Raw genomic sequence first — 19,206 nt, 5'->3', positions numbered from 1 at the left:
GCGTGGGCTCGCGCAGCCCCCTTCGCTGAGGCTTTCGAATCGCGGCATCTCCCGGGAGGGCTGGTCCCGCTCTCCACCTGGACGCGGCCTGTGCCGCGGCGCTGCATCGCGGCGGCCCTCGCGGACGGGCGCCCGCCGCGTTGCGCTAGGACGCCTCGAGCGCTCAGGCGCGTTGATGGCCTCTTACCAAAGGACGCGGGTTTTGCTTCCGTCCTTCTCGCTACACAAAAATAGCTACGCGTTTCCTCCTAAATTAACACACCAAGCAGCTGTTGGCCTTCAACGAAATTGCTAACGAGCCATGAGCAGCTAGCGTTGGACTAGACAACCCCTCCTCCGGAGCAGACCCAGCCGGAACGTGTCCTGTTTTATTGGGTTGTTTCCTTCCCTGGCAGCAGCGGCATCCCCCGGGGAACTGCAATGGTTGTGCAAAAGCAGCTGTCCGACACGACAGTTAGGAGGGAAGGCTGCGCACGGTGACTTAAAGGCTGCAGAGAAAGGGGGGGACCCAGCGTGGCAGCGCCGGCTCGGTGCCCCCGGAGCCCACTGGGGCTGTCGGCGCCGCTGCCCCTCGGAGCCGGTTTCCTCCGGCGTCCGCAGGGCCCCGCTGAGCCCTTTCCCCGCCGGGGGCACATCTGTCAGGGTGTTTGCTGTTGTGGGTGGTATTTTTTTTGTGGTTTGGGTCGTGCCCCGCCCCCCCCCCCTTCCTGACTTTACTGGCGGAGGTGGTTGGAGAAGCTCCGTGCCCGGCCGCATCCGCAGCCCATCACCCCGCCTCGGGCCCCGCCGCCCCCACCTCGCACCTGGGGAAACCGGCGGGAGTTGCTGGCGCTTTTCTCTTTGGGGGTTGTGGGGGGGGGAGGAGGGTGAAGGGGCATCGGCAGCGCTGCCAGGGCGGCCCGGCCGCTGCCAGGCGGGGAGCGGGTCCGACGCCCGAGCGCAGAGCCGGGGGGCAGCCGGGCACCGCAGCCAGGGCGGTGCGGGCGCTTCACCGCGGGGCCCCGGCCGCTTTGGGGAGTGAGGGGGGGGGATCCCTCCTCCTCCGCGCCCTGCCTCCGCGTACTCCCCGGCCCTCGACGTGGGCGCCTTCATCAGCTCCCGCCGGCACGACGTCCCCCCCCCCCCTCCCCACACACCCACACGCTCTTCCCCATCCCTCCTCCCCGCCGCGCCGCAGCGGAGCGGTGTTGCAGCCTGTGCAGCTCCCTGAGAAAGGCGGTGATTTAAATCTCTCTTTTTTTCTTTCTTTCTTTCTTTCCTTTTTTTTTTTTCCCTTCTTCTCTCCTCCTGCTTTTCCTCCGGAGCGGACCCGCTTGGAGGAAGCCGACCCCGTGGCCGGGCAGCCGCAGCAGCCGCCGGCCGAGCCGGGAGGATGGCCGGGGGGCGCCGCGCTGCCCCGCGCGTCCCGGCACTGCTCCTCCTCTTGCGTGAGTATCGCCGGGCCCGCTCTGTCGCGATACGGAGCCCTGTCGCCATCAGGCAGCCGGTCGCGGTGCGAAGAGACGCGGCTGCTTAGCGCCGCTGGCTCTGTTGCACCGCCACCGGCTGTCTCATCGCGACTTTCTGTCTTATCGCGACCGGGATGCCCCATCGCCACCGGGTATCTTCTTTGCTCTTGCAATAAAGCCGATTAATTTGTCGGGGTGGGGGGGTGGGGGGCGAAGGCGGGAGACTGCAGGCACAAACCCAGGGCAGCGGCAGCGGCAGCGGCAGGTCGGCGGGGCCGGCGCCGCTGAGCGCCGCTCTGCCCGCAGACGCCGCCGCCCGCCTGGCCGCCGAGCAAGAAGTGGAAAACCTCTCCGGGCTCTCCCCGAACCCCGAAAAGGACATCTTTGTGGTGCGGGAAAACCGGACGACGTGTCTCATGGCGGAATTTGCCGCGAAGTTCATCGTCCCTTACGACGTGTGGGCCAGCAATTACGTGGATGTGAGTGGAGGGGTCGGGTCCGGGTCCGGGTCTGGGCTCAGGGCCGGGGCCGGGTCCCGGTCCGGGGTTCGGGTCTGGGTCCGAGGTCGGGTCCGCGGTCAGGTCCGGGTCCGGGTCCAGGGTTGGGGCCGAGCCCGGGTGCGGGTGCGGGTCCCGGGCCGGGGAGATGCGGTGACCGGGAGGGGTGGGGGGGGGCCGTGCCCGGGGTGGGGGCTGCAGCCCAGCAGCTCTGGTTGCCCCGCCGCACGTAGGCACGGCAATGCCGGGATGGGGCGAGAGGAAAACCCGCCGGCGGTTTCGGCAAGTCCGCCAGCGGCGCCGGGGGCTTTTAGGCGCGGGCGGGGAGGGGGGGGTGGAGGGGCGGCTCAGCCCGGGCGCCCGCCGAGCCGCCGGCCGCTTTGCAGCTCATCACGGAGCAGGCCGAGATACCGCTGTCCCGGGGCGCCGAGATGCGCGGCAAGTGCGGCACCAACGAGTCGGAGCTCGAAATATCCTGGCTGGACCGAGCTTACACCCTCCGGCTCTTCTTCGTGAAGGTAGCGGGGCTGGGCGGGGGGCGCGGCGGGCGGGGGGCGGCGGGGGGCGGCTGACCCCACTCGCGGCCCGTGTCTCGCAGGAGGGGCACAACACGTCCCGCGGGCCGGAGGCGCTCTGGAGGCTGGCCCGCATCCAGTTCGCCTACGACACCGCCGAGCGCACCTACTTCAAGGACGCCGTCAGCCGTAAGAGCCGGGCAAAGGCGGCGGGCTGGCAGCCGCCCCGAGGCGCCGGCGAGGGGCGGGGGCGGGGGACAGATCCCGGGCACGGTTTAGCTGCATGCAATTTAATGGGGGAGGAGGGAGGCACACGCACGAAACCTCGGTGGCGGTGAGATCGCGCTGCTCGGCTCTTTAGTCTTGGCTTTAACCCTCCCCTCGCAGCCTCTTTGCGAGGCATCCCGGTCCCGTGTGCCGCGGGACCCAGGAGTCCGGGGGCAGCCGGGGCTGCGGTGAGCAAAGGCAGCTGTGCCGGCCTTGCTGAGATAAATCCGTGTATATCTCTGCCCCTTGCTTTTTTTGCCCCTCGCCCACTCTTTTTTTTCTCTTTTCCCTCTGTGATTTTGGGGTAGGGGGATTGCTGCTTTTTGCACCCCCCCCCACTTTCTCCTCGCCTCTTCCCCACGCTCCCACCGCCCTGCAGCCCCCACAGCCCCCGCTCAGCTTCTTTGCTATTTCACAGCAGCCTCGTGTGGCTCGCATTGACCTTTTGGGGTTTGAAAAAGATCTGTCACCTCTCCTGCGGAATCGGCACCTTATTATGTTTTAAGATTAATTTTCTGCTTGGTTTCGATGCCCGTTGAGCATGTGAAAAAGTGTGCTGTTTCCCCAGATAAGAATGAGAGCGACATCCACGGCTATGTCCTTACATACCTCTACCCCAAAGTCTCTTCTTTTCTCGCTAGGTTTGCTTGCTCTTGGCTTTTGTTTTGTTTCTACCTCATTTCTCCTCAGAAATGAGTTGTCTTGCATTGAAAATTGAAATACTGTCATCAGCAAGTTGCTCTTCAGCAAGATTTTCAAACTCCAGTGAATTACACGTTTATTATTACATTGCAAGTTTATGGCATAAGACCCGCTGGACGTGGAAATGTTCTGCGCCTTAGCGCTTTATGTCCCCAGGCCGCAATGGCGTATGTGCATCGAATACCCACAGCACATCTGAAACGGCGATTGCCTTCATGTGATGCTGGGTGAGGAACAAAGGGCTGCAGATGAGCAGGGCGGCGGAGGATATCCCTCACTCCACCCTGCCGAGCCTGCTTCAGCCTCGGTTTATGAACTGTGCTTTATGTAACGAGAAAATACTTTCTTGCAATGAAACGGTGACACTTTGTTTTCAGGAAAGATGTTATGGCCTATTTTGCTCTGTCGTAAGGTCTCCAAATTGCACTGCTCCTTTTCACCTGAATTCAGAGCCCGTGCATAACTACAGGAACTGTTGTTTCCCGAATGTGGAGAATACGGGTCCAATCTGCAGCCTGTATCAGTATGTACATGAGTAGGAAGCATTTAACGGACTTTGTAGGCTTGAGAGCAAATCCGGTTAAGTCAGCACAACTAGTCCTGCTTAGCCTGGAGCAGCGGTAGAGTCCCGTCTCCCTTTTCCGCGCGCACCGGTCGGCACAACGGCGCGTGCGGTAGCCCTTCGCGGTGCGGTGGGACCGTCTCTCTCCCCTTACGGACGAATTTCCCCGGAGCCGCTGGAAGTGCCCGGGGTGAGCAAGGCAGGGCGGCGCGGCGGGCTGGCACGAGAAAGCGCATCCCGCCGCGTGAGGAGCGCCTGCTTTAAGAGCAGCAGGGCGCACGGCCGCTGTGCTGCAAACCCGCCACGTTAGCCCCGCGTTCAGTATATTAGCTCTGCGGATAAAGTCAGGTCAGTCCACTGGAGGAGGCGGGGGGGAGGCCTCACTTGTCTCCTGTTTCTGCTCTTTGGGCAGCCGGGAAGCACACAGCCAGCTCTCACCGACTCTCTGCCTTAGTCACCCCGGCCGGCAAGTCCTACGAGTGCCAAGCGCAGCAGACCATTTCCCTTGTCTCAAGCGACCACCAGAAGTCAGTGGAGCTCTTGCTGTCCGAAGTCCGCGTTCAGCCCTTCGACATCAGCGCGGATTTTGTCTTCAGTGAAGGTGAGGCGCGGGCTGAGGGCCTGTCCCTGCGTCCCTCGGACGTTCACTGGGGCGATTTTGGTCCCAGCCTTGCTGAAGCATCGTCTCCTCCACCCTCCCGGTGGGTTGTTAGCCCTCGCTCCAGCCTCGTCCGCCTTGGTGGTCCCCAGAGGCCTTCACGAGCTCAACCCATTGCTCTGGGGTTGACGGGGGGGGTGCAGCGAGGGGGAGGTTGAACAACTGTTGGTGAAACAGCTGTGAATCTGTTGAAGTAGGTCGGTTCTCACTGCATGCCTGTTGGCTTTTGTAAGGCCTCACCTAGCCGAGTTGCTAGCGAACGCCAGGGGCTGCCTGCTGCCTGGAGAGCGTTGCTGGTCGCCTCGCCATCGGTGAAGGACCTTTTGGCCCAGCTCCTAAGGGTCTTTTAGGCACCACTGCACGTTTAGGTCAGACCGAGGCTGCTGTGGGAGAAAACGCTCGCAGCGCGCATAGGCTGGCTTTAATTCGATTAAGGCACGTAGCAAGGGTGAAGGCACAGCAGCAGTGACTTCAGCGAGGGACCTGCCGGCGCTCTGCGTATTTTCTTGCTTTAGGCAAGAAGTTTCTGCTCTGGTCTCTGTCCTCGCGCTAGGCAGGTTACAGCTAAACACCTCCCCACGGCCCGTCTCTCCTCTCACGGCACCATAGCAGTTGATGGGGAGGGTAAGTGGTTAGTGGGGACGTGCGCGTGGGGAGCCGCTCGCGGGAGCCTGAGCAGGAGGGAGGCAAGCGAAGGCCAGAGGCAGCAGCTCAGCAGGAGAAGGCCTTCAAGCCTCACTGGTTTTTAGTCTTGTTTGAAATGATGAGATGCGCACCTCACAATTTACTTTTAGGAGTCATAAGCGCTTGGGAAGTGCCTTGTGGTCCAGACGGGGCGCCCCACGCAGGCGCAAGGCAGCAGACTGGGACTTGTAAAGGTCTAAGGGTCCCCTTGGCCACGGGCGTCCTCGGTGGCCTGGGGCACCTCACGCCCTCCCCCGGGCTCCTTTGCTTTCCTGGGTGGTGGGGGAAAGGCGAGTCGTGCGGAGGGCTGAGGCTCCCCCCCCGCACGTCTCGGTGGGGAGATGCCCTGGCTCCTGGGGCTGCTGGACGAGCGGCCGGGCGGCCAGCTGCACGCGCAGGGTGGGAGAGGCTGGGGGCGAGCGGGCGCAGCGCTGCCGGCGGCTCCTCTGCCCCGGCGGCCGGGGGCCGAAACCAAACACGCGGGAGATGATCGCTCCTCCTTGAAGGTTTCTTTAACGTTTGGATAACAGAAACCGGGAGCGACCGCTCGCTGTTCTTGTCGGCGGGGTGAAGCCGGGGTGTCACCGCAGTCGGCGGTGGCACTGCTGTGATTTGGGCTGCAGAAGGAGTTGCGCCCGTGGCGTTTCTGGGTGGCTGGATCCAGCTCTCTCTCTCTCGCTGTTATTTCAGGCAAAATTCATTCGGAGCCACATTCGGCTTCCTTTCGTTCTGAGGAACACGCGGCGTTCCTCCCGAACGTCAGCCTGCGTCCCTCCTCAGGCTGAACGAAGCGGGAGAAACACGTTCTCCTGAATTAGGACTTCAAGACCAGTCTCCCCTTTTTAATAGCGTAATTTTAGTAGATTAATTAACTCCACTATTATGGCCCAAACAAGATGTAAATTAAATATGTAGCAGCCGAAATCTTTTAATAACGGACTAGAAAATGGTAGTGTTACTTCCAACCTAGCATTAAAAATGTTGGGGTTTTGTTGTTTTTTTTTTTTGGCATGTGGGAAACACTTCAGAATGCCGTAAAAAAACCAACGCTTACTACAAAGCCGAGCACTTGCTCTCATGACTCACGTGCCTCTGAATGGGGTAGTAAATATATGCTGTTATGTACCCCGGCTCTGGCAGAGCTCTAGATGGCTGAATTACTCATGGCAAAGCCCGTATTGAATGGCGGAGGTTTTATCAGGGGGCACAAATAAGTCCCTTCTCTGTCAAAGCAGCACCGTGCATTTTGCCTAGGCTACAGGGGGGAGAAAGGCAGAATTTCATAGTTTCTTGCCGTTTTGGTTGGCGCCGCTTCTTCCCGCCCCTCTTCCTGCGGATCCAGGCTTCCTCCACTCACGGGTAGGACTGTGCTGACCTTGGAGAGCGCGGAAAAAAATCTAAATATTTAAAGTGTGTGAGCCTGGACTCAGTTTTAGCTGTCGTGTCTGTGTGATACCAAACCAAACTCAGACTTCATTGCCAAAGGGGACTTGCCTGCGTTTTTCATGATATACTCATCTGCTTCCACTTTCAGGCCATAAACCTAATTTTTCTTCGCTGTTGTTGTTTGGTTTTTCTTTTTTATCCAGGACGCGCTGAGACGCAGGTTGGCATAGCGATCGTTAAATGTGCGGGGAGGGGGGGGGGTCCCTCCTTCCTAGGGAAGCGGAGCTCATCTCCTTGTCGAGCTTTGCGGTTGCTGTTGTTGTTACGTAGTGACAGAATTTTTCCAATTTAATTCTGCTGGAAGTTAAAGAGCGGAGAGCGCCCAGAGGCGGTGGTCAGCAATGTCTGTGGACCGGCGTGCGCTCGGCGCATGCATGGCTAAACGTTTCACCCGATCCTTTGTGGCGTTTGGGAACTCCTGCCAACCCTAAATTACAGTAATTTGCCTTCTCCTTTGTGGTTCATTAATTTCCCGTTAGGTGAAAATCCTGTTAATTATGAACAGGCTACATAACATTTTAAAATATTTTAGAATAGACCAAGAAACCTCCTAGATGGGAAGAGTCTGGGAGAGGCAGGAGAGCTGGTGCTCTTTCAGCACCAAGACTCGGTAGGGAAAGGCTTCGTCACTGGAACTGACGCTCTCCCGTTTGAGGACGTTTTTTTAGCTCAAAAGATTGATAAAAGGAGAGCTCAATTAAGACACCATACGAATCTGAAAAAGAACCCCAGAGAAATTGTCAGTTCTTTTGATTTTAGTCAGAAATCAAATTTGGAGTAGACAGGCTGAGCATTAGCCACCTGGTTCTTAGGGGATCTCGCCTCCTGCTGAGCCACCGAAGGAGAGCCACCCTCGCTTTCAAGGGTCCTCCACACCAAATGGCTCCTCTCTGCGAGGTGCTTGGCCAGGTTTTAAAAAGCACCCGATCTTACTTTTTTTTCCTTCTTTTTTCTTTCTTATAAATGACTTTGCTAGTCATTTACAAAGACGCGTCTCAAAACCTGTGCTGTCACGCCAGACACAATTTCTCCAGTCGGTGACAGTTTTTCCATCTGTTTGGATAGCTGTTGTATTGGTCCTCAAGCCTGCAGTTGCGACCGCTAGTTACGGAAAACCGCTTTCTGATTTTTATCTGACTGATATATTTGTTCTGAAGACGGGTGCGGAAACTACAAAACCTGCCTGTTTGGTGGTTTTGTAGCCTAGTGCTGAAAGTGGACAAGCACTCACCATAGAAACCATGGTTTCAACGTGAGCCTCGGCGCTTCGTGACGCTGGAGGAAGCACAGGCTAAAAAAGCAGCGACGCGAAGCGTGCCCACCTCCATGCCTTGCTACCGACGGGCTCTCCGGGCTCCCTGGGACCCGTCCAGGTCCCTGCTGCTCCTTCGGGAAAGATGCTGATCCTGGGGGTGGTGGGGGAAGAGGGTGTTCAAGACCCACCAAAACTCCCAGGATCTTTTCACGTAGTTAACATCAACCAGGGGCCCTTGCGCGTTGCAGGACTGAGGCGAAACCTGCCCCGCGGCTGCAGGCGCCGGGTTCGGGCAGTCGAGCCCCTCCTGGGTGGGCGCTGGGCCACCCCGTCGCTGCGGGCGGGAGCGAGCGAGGTGACTCGTGGGCCCAGCAAGCGAGAGGGCGCTGGATAACTGGGAGGCGGGAAATCAGGAAGAGCAATGCTTTTGCCCCTTATTGGTTTAGGCGAATGCTGAGATCCCTGGGACCTGAAAAAAACCACTGCGAAAGTGGCGATGAAAAGGGCTCTGTTCCTGCAGGATGGCATTGGTTTGAAATGCTCAGCGCTTCCCAGGGAGGTGGTGCTCCCTATCCGTATTGCAGCTGAACGGGTTGAGTCTCTGAATTTGGGTCTACTTCAGACCTCATGTAAGCCGTTATTCTCCCCTGCCTCCCCCTCCCCGCCTTCGTGTTTTCCTTTGCTGAGAAACGGAGGATAATAAGGGTTGTACTTACCTCGCCGCCGTGCTGCGGACCTCAGCGCCTATAAAAGGCTTTGAACTCTTGGGATGGAAGATGCTGTGTAGATGCTGGAACATGATCATTTTTCCTCCGAGCAGTCGGCGCCCGGAGCGCCTTAGTTCCTCCTGCAGACGCGTTTGCGCTTGGCGCTCATCTGTGTTTTCTTGCCGGCTCCAGCACGGCTGCGGTTCAAATCCCGGCGCGGTCTCAGGAGAGTTAGGACCGTAGTGCCCACTCCAAAAGGAGGAATTAGATGTGTCCGTCTAGGGGGGACGGTGCTCAGAGGGTCGGAGGTGCCTCCTGGGCCAGGCGGCCTCCGCTGCCGGTGGCAGAGCGCTTTCTGCCTGGTGAAGCGCCCGAATAACTGCTTGGGGAGAGCGGCAGGATTTGTGCCTGTGCTGCCGGGGACTGCTGGCTTCGCTTTGGAGCTTTTCCTGTCGGCTTTTTTGTTGTTGTTGTTGTTTTAATCCTCTTTAAGAAGTGGCAGGATAATGAAACATCTTCCTTGCAAGAACTGAGACCTTTTTGAGACACTTAAATACAGCAGTGGCTTTCTGTGGATGAGGGACGTTTGGCCATGTCCTCTGAAAAAGTGCCTGTGTGTTTTGGGCAAAACAATGAAACTTCGTATAATGCAGGCAGGTGTTTTGGAGTGAGAGGGCTCCGAGCTGGGTTAGTTAGCTCTTGTTTAAGGAGAGGTGGACGGGCAAACTCGCGGTGCTTGTACTGGTGTTTGAGCGTAGGTGGATGCTTGCATTTTGGTTTAAACCAGGCTTATTTCAGTTTTGTGTGGGATTTAAGCTAAACCGCTTTCCAAGCAAAATAAGCTTCCCCAGGAGGCGATTGCGGTGGTAGGACTGAAACAGAGCAAAGCGGCGTGTCAGCAAAGCCCTGACCTGTCAGGCTGAGCGGGTAGGGTTGCTCCTCAGACCTGAGTCCTTTCTGCAAGAGTGGCTGCTGTTTCCTTATGCCCATTTTTTTCACGTGGTCATTAAGGTCCCTGTGTCCAGGTCGCCTCGCATGGGTTACCCTGTACGCTAGCCTTCCCGCAGGCAGCGGCTCCTGCGTCTTTGCCTTGGCGTTACAAGGCTGGTAGGGTCTTAATAGCCGAAACTGGAAAGAATTTCATAAAGCTCTGGAAATCAAATTTTGGGAGCTAAATAACAATCCGTAGGGTTTTCCTTTCCCCCTTAATACAAACAAACAAAAAGCCTGCATTGCAGCAACTGCTGAATTGTCTGTAGCGCAGCCCCGGTGATTAATCACCCCTCTGGTGAAACAGTAAGGAGTTGGAACCGAAAAGGACATTTTTAGACTACATTTCCCGTTTGCTTTTTTTTTGTTTCACTTCGTTTATGGTTTAAAACACTTCATAATAGAATTCCTGCCCTGTTTTGACGAGCCGCTGCCTCTGCTGGAGCCGGCTGCGTTGCTCTGCAGCCCTTGCTCGCTCCGCGGTCGGTGGCGGGAGGCAGGTACCCTGCCGCTGCAGGGTGTCAGAGCACCACGGCGGTTGTGACCCTGCCGTCACCTCCCGGCTGCGCCTGCGGGCCTGCGGATTCGCCTGCTTTTTGCTGCAGACCGACTGCAGAGCGCTCGCTTTTAGCAGTTGTGCTAGGTCTCTGCCTCTTGCAATCGGCTGCCCAGGGAAGCCATCGGCACCGTCTTTAGCGATGGGGGGAATTAGTGTTGCCCTTTGTATATGGTCGCCTAACACGCAGGAGGTTTTTTTGGTGGTTTTTTTTTTTTTGAATGTAATTCATGTCTTCATTGTTTTCAGCAGGATTTGGAGTACTGCGAAGAAGAAAATCCAGGGCACTGTCCCTCCTTTATCCCATAACCTTTTTTTCAGGGCTAGCATTCTTCTTCTTTCTGCCCCATCTTGGCACCGTCAGCTCTGCTGTCCTCAGTCATGGACGAGCAAGACTCCTGTGGGAAAAAAGTAAAACGTGATCGTGTCATTAATGCCCGTAGTAGAAGGTGTACGTGAAAGGGAGCCAAATTGGAATTACCCGAGTAACTTGCTTTCTTGTATTTTCTGACTTTGGTGGCTTTGCCTTTGCAAGCTAAATAGCAATCAAAGTATTTTCCCTTCGTAGCCGTTGTTATTTTCTACAGCAGCGCTGGCTGGGGGTTCCCGTTGCCCTACCGCGAAGCACGGCACGGTCGCCCCAGGGAGACGAGCCGGCCCCCGAGGCACTTACAGACCGCCTACGGCATTGAGCTGAAAGCTTTGTTTCTTGCCTGAAGTGCAGGCATGACATACGTTATTTTGGCTTGTCTTCTTGGGAAGTTATGGCTGAAAGCATGTGGCCATGGAGGGTCTGAGCCCCGGAGGACCTGCCTTTTTCAGCCACTGTCAGTGTCAGTGAAATCGTGCAGGCTTTGTCCGGAGTCAGGCCCTAGGACAGACCATCAGCAGGAGTAAACTGGTGCAGAGTCAAAGTTGAATCTTCTGTTGAAGGTTTGGTGGAGAGGTGGGGAAAGCACTGTTAGACCTCAGTCACCTTGCAGAGAGAGGAGGGAAAAATATATTTTAATGGCAAACAGGGTTGCTCTGCTGTGGAATTACGAACTACTGACGCTGAGGCCTCACCTTACCACATTTCTAGCCACTGTAGCTCAATAAACAGGGCAGATCTCTAGCCACGGTCAGGAAGGAAGCTTGCACTTTGGCTGTCCCGACCTCGGCGCGGTCACAGTCGTGTCAGGGTGGCAGATCAGGCCTGAAGAAGTGCTCGTGGGCCTGGAGGTGCTTCCTTCCAGGGCAGCAGCTGGCTTGGTAACAGGTATCACCTGCCCCTACCAACCTGGCTTTGGGACCATGATTTCAGTTTCCTTCAAAGCAGCTAAATTTCTCCCGGGGACTCCCCAGACGGCTGCTTTGCCTCGTGGCTGCGGAGGCAGATTTTGCTCCGCGGGGACCCCTGGTGCGGGGCTGTGATTCGTTGCGGGTTGTCTCGTCGGGAAGGCTGTTTCGTACTGCGGCAGGAGTTAACGTTTTAAACGTCTTATCGTTCACGTCTGTCTCTCTCCCTTTCTATGTCCTTTTCTTTCTCTAACTGCAGAGCATAAATGCCCAGTGGACCAGCGGGAGCAGTTAGAAGAAACCCTGCCTCTGATTTTGGGTCTGATACTGGGGTTGGTTATTGTGATAACCCTCTGCGTTTACCATATCCACCACAAACTGACAGCCAATCAAGTACAAATTCCTCGAGACAGATCTCAGTACAAACACATGGGATAGATGACAGGATCGAGCAGCCCAAATACTTTTCAGGTAGATAAAGCAAAAGCATTTTTTTCTGTGGGTGAGGAGACGCAATTGGAACAAGAGACGGTATTCACAACACCTAACCGTATTTCGTGGACATACCCAGTTACGACTGGGCTCCAATACAGTCAGGGGAGAGACACAGCTGTCTCCGCAAGGTGACTTGGAGCGTCTAATTTCTGGAGTCTGGGGTCTGGCTATTGCCTATGAAAGTGGGTGGTATGAATACCTTCTTAGATCAACTGGGCCGGTCATATGGAAACGGAAACACTTCACATGTCAAAACACTGGGGGCAAAGTTAGCTTTTCCTTGCATTGCCTCCAGGGAGTCTTACTCCCAGTATTTTGCTCTTGGCACGTGTTCAGCCCTCTCTGCTCCCGCACGTGCACAGAGCAGGAATGGAGAGGAGGCTCCATTGCACAGACTCCTTCAGGGTCCCCCAACTAGCAGACCTGAACCACATTCCTGAAATTTGCACTCACGCCGAGGAAAGCATGAAGGAGACAAAGGTGTGTTTTGGAAAAAGTACAGGCCAGGTCCTCAAGCTGGCATAAACTGGAGTAACTCTAGGCAAGCAGCTTGCAGCCAGCTGAGGAACTGACCAGATACTTGAGGCTCGGTGAAGAAAGTTTGTTTTTGCTTCTTGAGACACATCTGAATTAAACATTAAAAAAAAAAAAAAAGTGTTGATGCACAAGTTACAGAGTGCCATGCTGCTGCAAGTCAACTGAGAAATGCTTCTGGCTGGACATCCTGCACGTATTGTGATTGTCTTTGAGATGTTACATTGCTACCTGCAACTGTTATTTTCACAACAAGGCAAAAAAAGAAAACAGAAATGTTAAAGTCACTATGCAGACTATTCAGGTATAATCTAATGTGACAGAAAAAAATATAAGGCAACCCTTGAGATCTATCCTTCTCTGTAGACCATTTTTAAAATGAATTAAAATATGTACATGTCTAATACTTGATTTGCCTTCTCATTTTGAAATGACATCATCTTTTTTTACTGATCCCAAGAACAGAGAGGTCTGTGATATCTAATGGGAGTTGGTGTAAGAGTACATAGTCGGGTTGGATGTTAAATGTAGGTTTTATTCTAGCAATATTTTTGATGCAAATGATTTAGAGAAGACATAATGGAGGCTAAGTATTCTGTGATTTGTAGGCTATATTTCTAATATTCTTCTAATATTTTAACTGTTTCTTTCTTAATGTGTTTTGTGGGAAATGGCATATTTTGCTAGGGTCCCATCCAGTTTCCACTGAAACTGCTGACTTCCCCTGGCTTCAGAGTTACTTCAGCAAGAGTTCGTCCAGACCTCGTATTAAGTTAGGGTATGGCATATACCATGTTTTTCTTGTACTGATTTGATCCAACTAGTGACTTGTACAAACTGTCCCCCTCCAGGTTAAAATAGGGTAGTCAGCCAAAAAAATATTAATTTAAACATTGAAACAATTATCTGTGCTTGCACATATTTACTGAAAAGGGGTGTAATTTAGGGTCTGATTTTCAGCTACGTGGCAATGTAGCCAATACCTTAAAGCAGATGTAGACTACATTGATGAAATACCCTTACGCTAAAGTGAAGGAGCGACTGTTGCTCTTGGCTATATTGACTTACACCTGGATTTCAGTAGTGCCAGCCATGGATGCAGAGGGTCACTTGGCAAGGTAAAAAGCGCTCTGCGAGTACAACCTAGCCCTGCAGTAAGTGAGATCTGTTGGCATTTGGGAACGTACGATGCTAATTTGACAGGTTGAGGGACTACCTGCCGAACATGCAATCATAGCATCAGTGTAAACCAGACTTTTCTCTTTTGTTGACTGGATCGAAATGGGAGGACTCCTAAAAGGCACCCCCTTTGGCAGCCCAGGTTGTCTTTTCAGGACAGTAGATGATTTTCATCAAGGTTCATGGCATCAGAGACGATGGTTTGAAGGCTTATGGAAAAAAAAACCCAACGACCCAGAAATAAAACCCTGAAGCAGTCTCCCCCCAAATCCCTTTCTCTTACCTGCTTTTGTTCCAAGTGAAAACTGAAGAATGATGTATTGTAAAAGTAATGAAAAAAGAGGGCGCTGGACCAATAAGCAACGTGGCTAATGTGTGGCCAACATGGTCAATATGACAAAGCTCACCAAGTTCTGGCCAGGTGCCAGGAAAGGCAAGTGACGACTGGAGAAACAGGCTGTAGCGTGTCAGGGAGGCCAGTAAGCAGAGAATAGCGCAAAGCTGGGCGTTGGGAGGGGAGACATGAACTGCTTCTTAGTACTGCAGTCTCTTCCATAAGTTTTTGTTTGTTGAAGGGGAAAAGGAAGGTGGATGTAGCAGGCATCCTACCTTAGTCAGGCCTTATTCGTGGTATCTGATCGACGTCAAAAGCCCTCTTTTATTTTTCTCTTGGATATAAGAAACAAAGTTGCGGCACTAACAGTGCTCGTGGCTTGGTCCATTACTCGTAACACTCACAAGTGCAGGTGTTCTGGAGGGGCTTTAGCTGAGCAAGCGTCACTGCCTGCAGCAGACTATTAGTGAAAAAAGAAACAAACAAACAGGTATTTTTTCAGGGCAAACCTAATACAGGCAGCTAAGCTAGGCTGGATGAGAGGTGCCCTACAAGGCACTGTTTTGCTTTGTTGACGCAAAGGGACCTTGGAAGAGTGACCTGTGATGGCACCATCAGACCTGCTTGCCGGGCAGTGCCAAGGTCTGCTTGCAGCTGCAAAGAGGTAGTTGGCTTGGCAGTGTTGACCTGGCAGCGACAGACCAGCCTAAATCTGGTGGCACGTATGCATACGTTGCCGAGGGCAGACTGGTGCGTGTTGCTGCTTGTTAAGTGTAGAGCAGGATCGCTCCTCTGCCAGAGCGGGAACCAGGCAGACAGGGGCCTGGAGCCGGTGCAGTGGAGACCCGGGCAAAGCCTGCGTGCGTGTGGCTGCATTTTCTGTGTGTCCTGCCCTGGTAGCAGCACTGAGCTCCTTCTCCCCTCGTCTTTCCCAACAAGGGGCTGCAGGACCCGTCTTTCTTTCTAGGGCTTGCATGGCTGAGACAGGGCAGGCTGCAAATGCCGTAGGTAGCAGGGGAGGCAATAAACGGCTGAAAGGGTGCATCTGTAACGGCGGAGATCACAGGCTCAGTGAGGCCGGCTCATCAGCTTCGTGCTGCCTTGCTCTTGTCCGCCTTCCCGCAGAAAGGCTGCCCTGGAGCTAGCTCCCGGCAGGCTGCGAGCGAGCATCTGCTCCGTTATTTGACGTCCAAGCTTTAAAAAAAAAAGAAAAGGAGGAAGCAAATAGACAAACTGCAGATGCCAAATGAGCCCTTCTGTTGTCATTTGTCTTAATGGCGCCTTTTGGTGAGATGGCTTTCGGCGCCCTTCCTGCTGGGGACAGCTGATGCTGCACTCACCCCGGACCGTGCTTCCCATTGCCGGCAGGTCCCTCTGCAGCGCTCACCGCCGCCGCCTGGGATGCCAGCGCTGCGTCGCAGCTCGCGCTGAGCATGACGGCACGGGGTCGGAGCCCGGGACATTCCCCGACCGGCGTCTCTCGCCGGTCTCCCATCAGACCCAGGCCACGCGCACGCAGGCAACAGGGCGAGGTGGGAGAGGCAGGGGAGGGCAGCACACGCGTGTGGTTGTGTGCGAGCCGCGGCAGGCCGAAAACGCGGGCAGCAGGATGGCAGACAGCAAGAAATGGGACGTCCCAGTCAGTGAGGTCGTGGCCTCCAGGCAGCTGCTTCCTCCTGAGGAGCCAAAAGCCTTCGGAGTCACGAGGAACAATTTCTGCAAATTTGGTTGAGTATAATCAGCCCTGTGCAACCAGACCACTGTTTCTTACCACAGCCATGAAAGAACTAAAGAGTACGGATATTGGCTGTGAAAAACGGGGGAATAGAAGGGTTTAGTGACGGGAAGTGAGGAGGAAGGTCCTGTTTTTCCTCTGTGATATCTATTTCTCTAGGAGAGTCCGTTAGTGGTTTTTTTTCTGCTCTCTTCTCACGTTCACCAGGACCCATCCTTCACTTTTTTTTTTTGCCTTGCAAAACTTGGGTTAATTCCATATCAGTTTACGTGTTAAACTCTAAACCGGTGACGTAAAAAGGGTCCTCCGAGTAGCTGCTGGTGGGAATCCAGTCTGCACTGCGGTTCCTTCCAACCTGCCGTGATTACACTACTTTGGCAGAGCTGGTTCGGCAGCAGGAAGGGTGATCAATAGCTGACGAGCGGCTGACAAAGACTTTAGCCACTTTGACGGCTCCTTATCCAAACTGCAGTGGAAGGGGGAAAACCCGCCAGTCTGCAACCATGCAGCATCTGACAGGCTGCAATTAATCTTTCTTAGCCTCCCCTGGAAATGCCAGCTCAGGGCTTACCTGGCTCCGTGTGAAGGCGACACAGAGGCTGGTGGACATAGAGCTGCTGCGTGAAGCTCATCTCAAGGCCAGTTTTCCGAGGAGCTGGGGTTTGCTGTGTCTTGTGCAAGGAAGCTGCTGGTAGGCGGTGGGCCCTTTCAGGTCATGTCGTGTGCCTGTTTGCAGGACGTGAGTGAGACCATCCTGTTGCCTCAGTGGGATTCTTTCTCCAAAAATGCATTTGAGACCGAAAAACTCTCACTTGAGCTTGGCTTTGAAAACTTACGTTCATTCAGTCTGTAGTGAAACTTGAAGTACAGTCATCGCAGAGCCTCCCAAGGAAATCTTGATCTTCGCCGTTCATTGCTAAGAAACCGCACTTGAACGCCGAACAATCCCACTGCTTCCTGAGTTTTGGCATGTGTGGTACTGCAGCAACTTTTCTGAGTGGAGAACTTGCTTTTTAAAACACAAAGTGTCATAGAAATTTTCTAGCTGAAAAGTTTTGATTTTCACATTTTTTTAAATTCATTGAAAAGTCAAAGCTGACTTAGGGCAGGGAAAAAAAAAAGAAAAAACCCACAACCTTGTGTTCAGTGTGCCATGATGGTGTGTTACAAATCCTCCAGAAAAAAATGGGCTAGCATATTATTCTTAAGACCCACTGCTGCTTTTCCTGTGAGACACATATTTTCCTTAGTTGGTGCTCAGCATCCGCCTTCAGGTTGAAAGCCTCTGGACGTTATCAGGAACAGACTTGGATCAATACAGCAATTAATTTTTTTTTATTTTCTGAATTAAGATAAAAAAATAATTTCTTGTTGACCAGAAATGATTTTTCAGTTTTCTGGAGCGGAAGGGTGGAAATGGAAACAATAATTTCAGTTTAACTAACTAATTTCAGTTTAACTAACTGCAGCGTGCATTGTGCCCCAGACTGACATAGCTCGTTGAAAAAAAAAAGTTATTTAAAAATGTTGAAAGAAAATTGAAATTGGGGGATTGTAACCACTGCATGCCCTGGGTTCTGCTATAACATTTGTGAGCATTTGTTAATACTTTAAGAACTGATGTCTGCAGAAAAATCTGTAGTTTCTTAGTGGCAGGCGGGAATAAGTGCAATTGGGCAGTTGGACATATGTGGAGCTGGGCTTCAGCCAGGGCAGCAGATGACCAAGTCTTGGGGGTGAACGGCTGCCGGCAACGTCGTGTGTGACCGGGACGGGGCGGCAGCCACGGAGCTCAGCGCGGAGGAAGCTGCAAATGGACAAATTTGCGCCGAAGGTGGTGAGCAGGGCTCAGCCTGTCAGCCGAGGCCCAGGAGGTTTGACATGGTTACGCTCTGCTTTTTTGGTTATGGGCTGGCTTTAGTTTGAAGCGCTGTGGGTGACACATTCACAGCTGAGCACATTTGTGAGTGTGTGGGGTTTTTTTTTGAGGGATGGCCAATGCATTTTGAGACATGTTCTGATGGGGGGAGCAAATTTCTAATACGAAAGCTCACTTCCAGGTCTTGAATATACTTGAGAGAGCAAATAGCATTGTAGCTGCGTTAGCTACCTGGTGTTGCTATTGGGGAGACAGTGACATTTTCAGTAGGCTCGCCAGCTGAACGAGAAAAAAAGTAAAGACAGAGGCAAAAAAAAAAAAAAACGGGGGAGTTTATTCATTGCAGGGGGTGGGGAGGGGTTAGGGAAATATGTGCATGTGTTTCAAAGGAGTTCGTCTTTCTGGCGTGCTTCACATGCAATGCTGTAAGGTAGTCCCAGCTTCTGTGCCTCACCCTGGTAATATTTACCACTGTAGTGGTATATAATTGCATGCTTGTTTCACGCTGGTTTTCCCCCTTGTTTTCCTTTTTGGGTGACATATTCAGTGTATTTAGCTCATTAGTATTTTAAATCATATTCATAAATGGGTTCTTCCCACTCATCTCCATTTTCACCTCTTTGATTTTTTTTTTTTTTTCATTAGCATGGGATGCCGCAGATACTTTGCAGCCCACCTGTACTGGCTCTTTTTGTGTAAAAGGCTGCATGGCTGTGCTCCACCCCACTTCCGCACACCCTAAGCCTTTGCACTTCCCTCCTTAATGCAAATCATTTTTTTCCAGTCATATAGGGATTCCTGCACAAGCTTTATGCTTCTCCTAACCTCTTGTTTCTTGTTTGTTGAGCCTGGCCCACACTTAGAAGAATTACTAGTTCTGCTGTTCTTAACTGCAGGAAGGGGCACAGTCAGACTCTTAATAGTCTTCTTACTCATGACTCTTAATGCACCATCAGCATTCAGGCAACGACAGTGACATCAACCACGAGAATAATTTATCGACAGTAATATAGTTGTTTGTGGTTTCTTATACCCTCCTTCTTACTTTGGAAACTTATAGCTAGAAAGCATCGTTTTGCTCTTCAAATATCTTAAGCTGTTTAATAAATACAATTAACAGAGCACAAAACAGCCTCTTTTTTGCCAATCAGACAGCCACTGACTCCTGACCATTACCTTCCCGTGGCTGATGGGTAGGCACGGCTCTTAGCTGTGATCCAGTGGCTTTTCCTAACCCTGCGACCAGAGATAAATCTCTGCATTTCACTCAGGCTGGGCTTGCCCAACAACTGCCTGCCCAGGGAGGCAGGACACAGCTGCAGTGAGCACCAGGGGACCACGTCCAAGCCTCTGCTTTTGAGTAAAAATTGCTAGTGGCAGCTATATAAATAGATTTCCAGGAACCTCTTTTTGTTGTGTGTTTGGTCAAGTACTGTGTAACTGAATAAAATTTAGAAAATACAAACAAGGCACAGAAAACCACAC

The 19,206-nt window shown here is 53.2% G+C and overlaps 1 protein-coding gene across 1 annotated transcript; it reads left to right on the top strand.

Moving 5' to 3' along the window:
* Positions 1-1,134: 1,134 nt before the first annotated feature.
* On the top strand, positions 1,135-13,000 carry LAMP5 (lysosomal associated membrane protein family member 5). Its single transcript, XM_068940289.1, has 6 exons — positions 1,135-1,427; positions 1,755-1,927; positions 2,332-2,463; positions 2,544-2,649; positions 4,404-4,592; positions 11,825-13,000. The coding sequence occupies exons 1-6, from the start codon at positions 1,373-1,375 to the stop codon at positions 12,001-12,003; spliced, it is 834 nt and encodes a 277-aa protein (XP_068796390.1). The 5' UTR covers positions 1,135-1,372; the 3' UTR covers positions 12,004-13,000.
* The last annotated feature ends 6,206 nt before the right edge of the window (positions 13,001-19,206 follow it).

Source organism: Struthio camelus, chromosome 3 (assembly GCF_040807025.1).
Source record: "Struthio camelus isolate bStrCam1 chromosome 3, bStrCam1.hap1, whole genome shotgun sequence".
Classification (NCBI taxonomy): domain Eukaryota; kingdom Metazoa; phylum Chordata; class Aves; order Struthioniformes; family Struthionidae; genus Struthio; species Struthio camelus.
The sequence above is the reverse complement of the archived record's forward strand: the minus strand, read 5'-3'. Positions and strand labels throughout refer to the sequence as shown.